This window comes from Neocloeon triangulifer, unplaced genomic scaffold (genome assembly GCF_031216515.1).
Source record: "Neocloeon triangulifer isolate White Clay Creek 2 clone unplaced genomic scaffold, ASM3121651v1 ptg000014l, whole genome shotgun sequence".
NCBI lineage: Eukaryota > Metazoa > Arthropoda > Insecta > Ephemeroptera > Baetidae > Neocloeon > Neocloeon triangulifer.
The window spans coordinates 25,028,843-25,041,110 of record NW_026775556.1 but is presented as its reverse complement, the minus strand read 5'-3'; the positions used below and the strand labels follow the sequence as shown (position 1 = coordinate 25,041,110).

Here is a 12,268-nt window from a genome sequence, read left to right as displayed (position 1 = left end):
CTATAAGAATTTATTATTTATTGGTGTGCCAATTTTTTAAACCAGTTCCATTAATCAAGCTGCTTTAATAATATAGGTCCAAATTTGTAATTAGGAGAGTCTTCTTTTGAAGCCTTTAAGAATATTAAAATAAAGAGCACGTCAAAATCTGTAAAGAATAAGTCTCTTTTTTGGTGCCGACCTGGACTTGTCTGTGAGACAAAACAACAATCTCTCCTTATTTGTCTTCCCATCCTTTCTCCGTTTCAATCATAATATTAGCCTGGTTCTCTTCGCGGACTTCAATCTGGTTTTTGACAAGATGAAACCAACAATGTCTTTGCTCTTCACTCGTGTGCGGCGCATTTACTCATTTGCAACATCTCTGAAAATTTCTCATTTTTTTCGCCTTGATGACGCGCAAATTTTATTATTTTCTGACGCTTTACGAGGCAAATTCGTTAAGAGCACGATTTTTTTTTATTCATATTGGACTGTAAAAATATGCCATTTCAAAGTCATCAATTTTGCGACCCCGAGAGTCGGCGTCGTAAAGCGCGCCGCGGGTCTTTCAGCCGCCGCGCCGAGTGGAAAAAAAATGTTAATGTTGGGAGACCGACTTACTTAAATGCAGCAATTTAACCCCGTTGTTAATTTAGCACGCGGAGAGTCAGTCGGCCGCGACACGCCGCACACAGACTCCTCCCCAATAACCATCTTTGTGTCCAATCAACAATCAGTCCTTGAGTGCAACAATCCAAGCGGATAAATCGTGACCTCGCCGACGAATGTTGCATTGGTTCGATTCACAAAGGGTTATGGTGCACCGCGAAAGGTCTGTTCTCAGTCAGAGTCATTCAGTAAATTAACCTCCGATGAATGATCAGAAAAAAAGATGAGATGCCTATTTAAAATTTCTGCGTAATTTGGTCAATTAAATTTAATCCTATTAGGAATCAATTTAAAACTCTATTACAAAATTCGCAATCTTAGAATTTTCTATAGATTATTGATAAATTTGCAATTTTCAGACTTTAAATAATTTTCAAATATCCACACACACAAATTTCATGTTCAGGATTTTGTTTTAATTGAATTTTCAATATTCTAAGTGGGTAATTTATCATGAATTAGTCAATTTTGGTATCACTAAATGTTAAAAATTACAAATTTACAAAACAAAATGTAGCAATAGTCAAATCTGGCAATTATTTTTAATCATTACAACAATTTATTCTGTTTGTTAAAATAAAGCTTATAAAAGGAGAATAATTTATATATTTACAACCAATATTTTTTTAAATAAGTAGAATTTCAGATTTAAAGTAAAATATTTTGAGTAACTCTTGGCAATTCTTAACTGACTGTAAAATACAAGGTCATGAGTCATGATATAAAACAATAACTTGAAAATCAATATTTAAATTTTCAAGACCCACTCCATTGGAAGAATTAACATTAGTGATATATCCAATACGGAACTTTTTATGCTGCATATTTTTAAAATTGGTGAAGTTGGTGAGTGAAGATCCCAGTATGAATAAAAATAAATCTGGTCCTTGCAAATCCCGATTGTAGAGTAGGCTATTTTAAGAGAAATTTATCACAGAATGTGACACCACTTATTTTTGAGCCCCAATTTATTTCCTTCTTTTATCCTCGCGTCGACCCTTCAAAAGAGAAGCGTCAAAGTGACCTGGGTCCGGTCTAATGTGTTCCTCCTTTTATCAAAAGAAAGACTCATTGTCCGCGTTCGTCCGTAATCTGCATACCCGCCGCACAATAGCCGCTTCTCCTTCTGCTCAATTGGAGAGCAAAAATTGCCATTAATCTGCCATCAAACTTGTTTTCCCTCGCGCGATTTGATCGTTTTGTGTGATTTTTCTTTGCTTTTTCTGACAGCAGCGCGCAGAGAATTTGTGTTAAATGAGAGTTTTTGGTTGTGATTGCAGAAATGTCACGAGACTTGTGGGACTATCAGAGGGTTGAAGAGGCACTCAAGGACCGCGGCATGAGATGCGACCCTGTAAATATTGCTTTGCTCCGTCTCTGCCTCAAATACGTTTCCAAAAACGAATGCAACGATATGCTAGACGAAGGTGAGTTGATAAAAAAAAATTAAATTTAAAAAATCGCATTTTAACAAGCAGAACAATAACCGACATTAATTTATTTTCAAAAAATAAAATTATGAGAGATATTTCGTTTAACTTCATTCTATAGGGTTTTGATGATCATAAAATATTTAAAAAATAATTTCGATGAATGATAATTTTTTTTAATATATTCTGCTATTTTATTATAAATGTCGTTTAACTTTCATAATATACAAGCATTTTAAAAGTGATTTTTTTCTTGTTCTTAATTAAAGAAAATAAAAATTTATCATAATTAGCAGAAGAATCATTTAACATTCTTTAATTAAGTTTTGCTCCGTTTCTTGAGACATATTATTATTATTATTACAACAAAAAATACGAGCATTGCCTCCCAAAATTTAAATTGGAAAGAAGTTAATAAAATAAGTTCTAAAAAATACATAATGTCAACTTATCAATTGCAAAAAAGCACTGGTATTTGCAAATATTTATTTGGCATGGGTGCACCTTTCTTTCTCACCGTCGGAGCGTGGGTGGTGGACATGATGCATTTTCCCATCAGCAGCAACACAATCTGATTGGCAATCCCGTTTGAAAAATAGTTGCAAAGCGAAGCCAACTTTCTGGTGCTTAGCATTCTAATATTTTTTGTTTCCAAATGGAAAAATTATCCCGTTGAATTGAGTTTTTTTTTACATTTATTAGCTATAATTATTGTGTAAAACAGTAATGGTTTCTCAAGATAATTATTACTCACGAGCTTGAAGAATGAGGCAAAAATTCTATTAATTTAATTTCTCCCACGCCGAGAGAAGAAGCGATATAGGAAAAATGTTTTGCAATCTCGGCGTGTAATCGCGCATAATTTAACGTCGATCTGCTAAGATTATGTCCAATCAATGTTTTATGAAGAATGGCGCACACACGCGATCCGCGCTTTTTTCCCGCAAAACAAAGAAAATTTCTTAATCTCGCAGTTCGATTAACGCTTATTATTAAAGGTCGTAAATGTGTACTCAAGGTGTGCATAATTGAAGCCATATTATTGCAATAATAAAATCGAACAACGAAATTACTTCGTGACATCGATCGAGAAATAATAAACCGATTTAGCGCAATTACAACTTTGCTTTTCTCTTCTCCGTATTTAAAATTGAATCAACTTTTGCTGTCGATAATTAATAATCGCGGCGCGGCGAGTCCAATTAATTCGATCACGGTGACACACAAAGTTAAAGACAAGCGGCCGGCCTTGAATTATATTTCTTTGTCACCTGACGAATGGACCGGCCGGAGCCGAGTGGTGTTGCAATGCGGCGTTTTTACTTTTTTCCTCGCTCTCGCTCAAAGTGTATTGACAGTCGCGATGCAGCAAACCGACTCCTGCGCTCAATGAACCACTCCAAAAGATTGACTTTAATTTTGTAAATTTTTTAATATAAAATTGTGGACGGCCTGCTCAATTTTAAATTGCACACTAAGACTTGCATTATTGAGTGGATGCAAAAAATTTAATTGTTATTTATTCTCACTTGCCTTAAAATTTCTTGCAAAAATTCAGATCAATATCTGAAAAATTGGTTTCATTAAAGAAGAAAAATAATTTAAAAAAAATGTAAAAATACAGAAAAACCATTCCAAAACAAAAACATCACATTCTGTCAATTTTTAGAAGATAATATCTTTCAATGAAAAGTATTTGGTATTTTGGATGTAACAACTCAATGTGTTTTTAAGATGGAATTTTTTATAATATGATATAAATTGGAAAACATAAGATTGTAATAAATAAACTAAACTGCTTTAAATTAGTTTGTTTAGAGAATACTTTGCCCGTGATGCATGAAACTGTCGACTGTTTAATTTTGTCTTCAGTCACGTCCGGTGGGTTCAAAGAAATAAATAAATTAGAAACGCAATTGGGCGCGACGTGTGGCGAAGCTGCCTAGAAAATTGAACAAGGTGTGTGTCTCGGCCGGCGCACAATTTTCATTAGCGACATTGGCTCATCAGCCAAGTTGATCCGCGTCCAGCCACACAGAGCCTATTTGCTCCGCAAGTACTCGCTGGTGCAACAGAATCGGGGTTTTATTTAAAAATAATCGGCCGCTTGGCGCGCCAAGAGAGTGCGCGACGTTTTGGTTTTATTTATATGCTGCGGAGCCACCACTTTTTACAGCTGAATGAGCATCATTTTGATCACAATGAACGCCGAACAGCAGAGAAAAAAGCAAAGAGAAGAAGAATGCGTGAATCATGATCTTATTTCTTTCACAACGGGAATTATAAATAGATTTTTTCTTTCACTAATACTTAGAATTTAATTATAAAAAGACTTTGCGGACAAAAATTAAACGAAATCAAATTTTTTTTGTGTGGAATGAATTTTTTAATTTCTTTTTAACCTGTGTAAAGCTTTATTTTTTAATTAATTGAGTTATTTGGATATTGGATAATAAGTCATGATAAAATATTTTGAAAATATAAATGAAAAAAAGAAATAGTTGAAATAATGTTTGAAATCAAAATTATTTATATTTTAACCACATACTTGGTCTGAAGTTTTGGATTTTGCCTGCATATTTTAAAAAATTCCAAGTAAAAACGTATTTAAAGAAACATTTTATTATTGCTGTTGTTTATTTGTCCAAATTGTTACATCACATTGCTTACATTCGATTGTTGGAAACAATTCATTAAAAAAAGGAATTGTTGAACAAAACTGCACCACCACTAGCGAGAATTTTGCTAATTTTCAAGATCAAAAACAAACCATCCGCCACAGTGAGCCTAGGTTGACTTGGTTTTTGCTATTTATTCAAATTAAATCAAGTTGGGTCACTCAACTTTTTTACAATTGGAGAAAGTATAAAAATTAAAAGTTTATACAAGGGGAAATTAAAACCTTCCTCGTGTGTTAAAAAAATGCAGAATGCAGAATTAATGTTTTTCTCTTTTACATTTTTGCTGGCATTATTCGTATATATTTCCCACGTTCTCCGTAGACAAAACAAGTGTGAAGAACGGAACTTGATGAACCGTGCAAGCGAAGTCCATAAAGCAGATCGTATAACCAGCGTGTGGTGCTGAGAATCGGCAGGTCCATTAAATTATCGCCAGCTTAGCCCTTTTTATTGGCTCGAGTGCGTTCGTGGCACAAAAGTGGCAATTCGCCAGCTCGTCTCGGGCTTATCGCGAGCGTTTTGTCTCAAGGTCGCGGCCACACCCTCGCCCGAAAAACGTTTTTCGCTCAATCGATGGCATGCGTTTTGGCAGGATGCGGCTCCAAACATTGTATCAATCTCGGCGTAGCAATTGCAACAAATCAATAAAATAGTAAGTTGATTTAGTTCTTCGCAGTTGACTCGAGAAATTATTTATGCGACCGAGCGAGTGCAGCGCGTCTGGGATGGGCGGTGCGCGCGAGGAAAAACGTTCTGCCGGCAATTTGAGAGCGCGGAGAACACGAAGGCATATAATCAAATAATGAGCGCCGGCGATGTTGTATTTTATATTAAAGTAGACATTAAGATAATCATCGCTGGTACTTAAAAAGTCGTAAATAATACTCCTTTGTAAGCACAGCGCTGCTCCCAAGCACCAGAAAGAATCTCCTCCCTACCCTACCTGAACGTTTAAAAATTTCGGAAATTCACATTTTTAATATTAAGAATATTATGTAAGGTTTTAAGATTCTAATAACCCGAATAATTATAGACCTTAACCGAAAAAATCAATCAATAAGTTTCTTCTGCTGTAATTGAAAAATTAAGATGGTCAAAGGTCAAAGGGGTAAATTTTGTGGCTTAATCATTGTTGTCGGATTGACTGTGTTAATTTAATTTTTTGTCAGAATTATTACAGGAAAGCAGTTTAGTTTGTTTTAATTTATTTATACAATAAAAGCTCTCCTTATTATTGAAAATAAAATTAATAATTAAAATTTGAATTAATCCATTTTTGTTTCATTTTGCTCGGGTTCATGAAAATGTTAATTTTCTACCATCAACTATGAGAAAAATTGCCTCTTCTTCACAAATTTGAGTTAAGATATGTAAAATTTTGGTTATTATTTTAATTTTCATGTATTTATTCTTTCAAAAAGTTGAAGTTCACTAAAAAAAAATGTAATATATAATTTTTTGGTCTCTTATTTTGTTTCAGCAAGCGAACTATTGAAGGAGATGCAAAACGGTTCGGTCCACAACCATGCTCGAGCGACTTCGGTGCTGGTTCAGGCGCCACCACAGCCACCCGAAGTTGCGCCCTACCCTTTTATACCATCAGCCATGCACCCCATGTACCTGCCGCGGATGGTGCCTCCTCCGTACCATCACAGCGCTGATATGCCCGCTTTCAACTACGACCACATCGCCAATATCTGGAACAGCATAAATGTGCCAGTAGCTTTGCAGGAAGCGTTTGACCTCAGAACTCGGAACGGCCAAGCGCCGAAAATAACGCCACGCAGGTCACCTGAGCATCCTGAGGTTAGTGAAGTTATGCTATTTTTTGTTAAAAAAAAAAATGAAAAACTCTGAAACATACATGATAAAAAATATAATTTTTTTTAACTTATTAGAGACCATAGAAAATATAATTATATAAATTAAGTCTAATTTATAAGTGGAAAAATCTATTTAATTCACTCATGGATTTTGCAAATTATGAGTCATTCATATGAGAAATAAGCGAGGCTGGTAAAGAAAAAAAATTAAATTGAATGGTAACACTTGAGGTGGATTTCTTAAAAAAAAAAATTGAAACCGGGCAAGCCTCGTTGCAAAGAAAAAATGAAAAAACAAAAATGGAAAAATTTAAATTTTTTCTCTGAAACGAGGTTTGCCCGGTTTCAATTAAAAAAAATTAATTTTTTTTTTATTAGAGAATCGACTTTTAAATATTTTTTTCTAGTACTTTAAAGAAAAAATTAATTAAAAACGAAGGGTTGAAGTGATTACAAGTAACAAGTCCTTTTTCAGTGCAATTAAGAATCTCGAGGAACATTATGATATGACATAAGTTGGTGTTTTCCATAATGTTGAACATATTATAAAAAAAATTTTTCTTACAAATATAACAATTTTAATGAAATAAAATTCAAGACAATTTATCGCAAGCAGAAATTTAGCCCCAAAAGTCACAATACATTTTTGAAGCCTGCTCACCAGAAATTACAGCAAAACCCCCATTTTTTCAAGTTATCGTGTATAATTTTCAATTGAAACTTGACAATTTGACCTTGAGTGTAATCATTTTGATTCAATCTGCGCAAGGGTAATGTTGCCGCCCATTCAAACGCGGTGTGTCTCTCTCTCTCACGGTGCCAAGCAAAACGGACAAGCACGTCGGCCGACACGTGGGAAGAATCAATCCATCAAAGACACACAAGATGTTGGTCCGCGACGCTCGCGGGGATCACGCCGAGTCGTTTATCAAAGGCACAAGAAAACGACGAGCGAGTCGCGAAGGTGATGAAATCTGCGCCCGGTCGTGACTTTCAGTGAAAGTGCGGCTGCTGCCCAAGTAATTCCACTTTAACCCAGGTCAAAGCTAATAATTCACGAACGCTGCGGCGGCAAAATCAGTTATATAAATAAATAATAAACAAAGATTGTTTTTTAAGAGGATGGGAACAATAATTTTATATAGCACGCTTTTAGCTCGTGAGCTAATTGCAGGCGCGATCTGGACGTAAGAGTTATTACATTGATTTTATTTTTTTTTTAATTTTTGCCCGAGATAAGTTGTAATTATTAATTACACAGCAGTTTATCGTGTTTTAAACGTTGTATTCTCCCGAGGCTGTGCGATTGCACCGTGATAATATATCGAGAGGTGTTTAGCCGTTTGATTTATTAATTATAATCATTGCTCTCGTTGCTTGAAAAGAGAAACCTTTCGAGGTTTAAACCTGATACAAATTCAACACGTACTTTTGTGGGATTAGAATGAGAAAAGCCTCAGACCGATTCTTATTTTTTCACTACTCAAAACTAGAATTGGAAAAAAAACAATGTGGATAGTTTGTTTAAGTGCCGAACATGAGAGTTGCTTTAATACCATAATAGCCGACGAAAAAAGCAAACAAGTTATTCTGGCCGGGTAACTGGAGTGCAGGAATGTAAATCAATATTGCAAGTTATTATTTTTGAAAATATAATGAAATTAACGACCGCATGCAGGCCGGTGAAATCTTAATATCGTCGGTGCGGTCTGCGCACTTGTAGGCGTGGCGGCCGAGATTTCTTTCCAAGTGAGGACCGCATTCATGAAATGTTGCTCCAGGGTCGAGATGAAAAGAATCCCGAGAGTTGATTCCGATTTCAATCTATACGTTGGAGAGCAATTTAAATTAAGCAGAAAAACGATAAACAATTGAAGGTTGTAGGATAAGTTTGGTCCGATGTGTTATTAAATTTAAAATGCAGAAAAAAGTAATGGGCGTGGGGCGAAAGAAAATTTACATGATAATAATGAAAGAAGTATTTTCGTATCGATGAAAATTCTGTTTAAAAATTCGCGATTAATTTTTATAACCAGAAACATACAGTAAAATTCAAATTCTTTTCTCAGATTCTTGCGATATTCTAAAAATTTGATTTAAAATTATCATTAATATTGTAAAAAATAAATAATATTAAAAAGACACTTTAATTGAAATTCAGTCTGCCTCCGAATCAGACAATGTTGAACGGCGTCCCCACATTTTATTTAAAATCAAGCAATTTTCCAATCCGCAAAACCACACCTTGGCGAGGTGCTGCTGCTGCGAGGGATAAGTTGGAGCGGCTGGCGGGTTATTCGAAGGTGTCAACGCTGCGGTTGCTGGGGCGACAACGATATCTCTCACGCGAACATGTAATGTACCGAGTCGCCGCTTTATTGTTGCAACACACACCGGCGGCTTCAAGATCGCGGTGAAATATTTTATTAAATGCATATCCGAGAGTTTCCAAATCAATTGCTCGCCGTGCAAACACAATTTGCCCGAGCGACCGGTTTGCCAGAGACCGGGCTCTGCGATTATATTGGAATCGTTGATTGCACAGCCCACCGGCATCAAGGGGCGGGCAGCGAAACCATTCTCGGCACGTCGCAAATCATCCCAGCCGTAAAATATATAAAATTTATGTACACGATTTATTTTCGCTCGGCCGCCGCTCTTTTTTTCCTTGGGAAGCCTCTCTGTCAACTCCATTCACTCGTTTTTCCACTCGGAGAGTTATTTTTTAATTAGCAACGCTCCGTGTACTTTACGTCAGCTCGCCTGTAATGAGCGCAGAGAGATAAGAGAGCAAAAAGCCTCTGCAACGATTTAATTCTGCAATTACGCAACAGTGTGACAGAAATTGAGCGATCATCATTGATGCAATCGCATCTGCTTAAAGAAATATTTATTCACTTCTTTCTTCAATTTAAAATATAATTAAATTAATTCATTCAGGTCCGATTTTATTCCCATGCTCATAAATGTAGAAAAAATTCTTAAAACATTTATTCTTTCAATTAACCAATCAAATTAAATTTTCCTTTCTGTGACAATGATCAAATTGATCCTAGATAAAAGGTAGGCAACCTGCACGACATAGACGATATGCCGGCTGCTGGGCCGATCAAAAAAAAAATCAGGAGTCAACAACTCCGGCCGTGTTTTTGTTTAAAATTAATTTTAATAAATATATTCTCAAATAAATTCAAAAGTGGTAAGCAATTTGGTTTAATTGAGTCTGGTCGTTTCGCAACACAAAAAGTAAGTTGGCGCGGTTGTTAAATTAATTTCCCCATGAAATACACAAATTACACTTAATGCATCGCACCTCGAAGGATGCGGCGGAGCGACTCGATCGCCTTGATTATACACACACACTCTTCTTCTTCTTCTTCTCGCTGGGCTGTAACGCGAATCCCCATAACTCAGCCGGCGTGATTGGAGGCTGCGTCGGCCGCGGCCGGTAATTGCTTCTTGATTGCCAGATTTATTGCCCGCGCAGGTAAAATACGTCGGCGCGGCCACAAAAGCCCCCGGTCGGTCGCGGGGACGAGCGGCGACGGTAGCGCGAATTCTCGCGCGGTCGTTCATCAAAACTGCGTGCAAAGAGAATAATTTATCCGGCGGTTACGTGTGTGGCGCGGACAATTTGTTACAAAAGCCTGCACGGGATGTTCGTTCTCTCGTATGTAATAATGAATGCACTTCTTGCTCTCGCAAAAAAGAAGAAGAAGAAATAAACGCGCCTGAGAGATGCCGGCACTGATTGCATACATGTGTTGCACGCCTTACAAAGTTTGTTCCATCGAGAGATATATTTAACTTATCAAGCCTATTCGACTTTGCTTCTCCGCACTCGACGACATTGAGCAATATTATTACAAATAATCGCGCGCTTTGAGAAAAAGAGAGAGAAATAATACCAACGCCCCGGCAAACAGCGATGATCAATCATCTGAGACGTTGACTCTTTCTATATGTCTCATTGTAAGGTTTTTTGCTTTGGTCTCATTAAGTGCACTGAGAATAACAAACCAGCAGTCGAGAAATGTTCAGTGCGATTTCAATCCGTTATTAATCTTGTTACTTAAAGTAACGAGCTATGCTCATGAGCAATTCAAAGGCTAATCTCCGTCCACAAGTTAGACAAGTTAGACACATTTACTGTTTCTTTGAATTTATTTATAAATAAAACAGTTGTCGTTGGGAGGAAATTAGAAAAGTTTTGGTTAAAAAAAAAATTAAAAACTCTTAATTTAATTCCATTTGTTGCATTTTAACCAAAATCATTCATTAAACTTTATATTGACAAAAAATGAGAAATAAAAAATAAATAAATAATATGAATTTAATAGTAAATAAATAAATTTAGTAATCTTACATGATTTTTATGATTGAATTTTATATAATGTTTAAAATGAGCTTTAAACCTTTTTAAATTTACTTATAAAAAGTGCAATTTACTGAAAACAATTTTAAGCCTTAAAGAATCATTTCGGAACACTTAAATTTAATTTTATTTTAGTACAAAATTATTTGATCGCCAGTTTTTGTCAATTCTAAAATTATTCAGTCAATTTCTGGATACCTTACGATTACTTAATTTAAATTGAAGCAACTTGAGTGGATTGTAACATGCGGGGGCTTTAGCCAGAATCATTTCAACACTTCCAATTTCTGCATCGGAGCTCACTCTCGTTATAAGTGAAAAATGTCACCTGCTTAGCATTCGACACGCTTGCTTTTCTCAGCATTTTTATTCATTTCATTTTTCAGCTCCGAATGTGCAGTGTCGATTCTCACAAAGGTGTGTAAATTGCTTTCCGATGGAGCGATACGCGCGCGGTTAATGCATAAACTGGCAGTAAACCAGCTTCGAAGGGACGGGATAAAAAAGGCATTAATTTTTTCCACAAACCTGCTGGCGATTTCAACAGCATTATTATAATCTATTCAGATCATAATTCATCCTGCTCGGCCGGCCGCCGTATTATGTATTATAATAATAAAGAGCAGCGAGCATACGAGCGAGCAACTTCATTTTAACTCTTCTGTGAATTTTCTCCTCTTATTGTTATTAACTCTCTTGTGTGTGCAACACAATTGTCGTTAAAGGGTTTTACGATTTTGAAACAATTACGCGGGCTGCAGAGACTGTTTTCTTTCGATACACAACGGAGCACATATACAGAATATTTTCATTTTGTCTGATGGGATATGTAATTACACGCTGCGCCGCTCGTAAAATTAGCAGACACGTTGGTTGATTTTGTGCAACGCATTGTGTGAATTCATTAAGACGAAAGGGTTTCGTTTGCACGCCTCAAGGATTGCGCTCTAAAAACGGCGGCAAAATGACTGCACACGCGGTCTTTTCAATACATAAACTATTTCATATAATCACACTTGTTGCATAACGCGACTTTACACAAAAACAGAGATGTGCGATTTAAGTTTTTTTTTTTTAATTAAATTGAATACAAATTCACGTTAGTGAAGTTGGCGATATCGCCAACAGTTTTTGGCATTTTTTTTAAAAGTGGGGAAGTTGGCGATATCGCCAACTTTTTTTATCTTAAAAAAGGGTTATAAAAGAATGCTGATTGCGTTCTAGGGGATGCATTTGGCTATTATAAATAACCCGTTATGCATTAGACCTCTAGAAGTACATAAAATGTGGATTTTCGCGATTTACACC

At 36.0% G+C, this 12,268-nt stretch overlaps 1 protein-coding gene across 6 annotated transcripts in view; it reads left to right on the top strand.

Annotated features, from left to right (window-relative positions):
* LOC132200578 (doublesex- and mab-3-related transcription factor 1-like) overlaps positions 1-12,268 on the top strand; it is a 75,533-nt gene that overhangs the window by 45,602 nt on the left and 17,663 nt on the right. For all 6 annotated transcript variants that reach the window (XM_059626156.1, XM_059626157.1, XM_059626155.1 and 3 more), the window contains 2 exons: positions 1,932-2,078; positions 6,243-6,568. In XM_059626156.1, the coding sequence (XP_059482139.1) occupies positions 1,932-2,078; positions 6,243-6,568 (473 nt within the window). The remainder of the gene's footprint in view (positions 1-1,931; positions 2,079-6,242; positions 6,569-12,268) is intronic.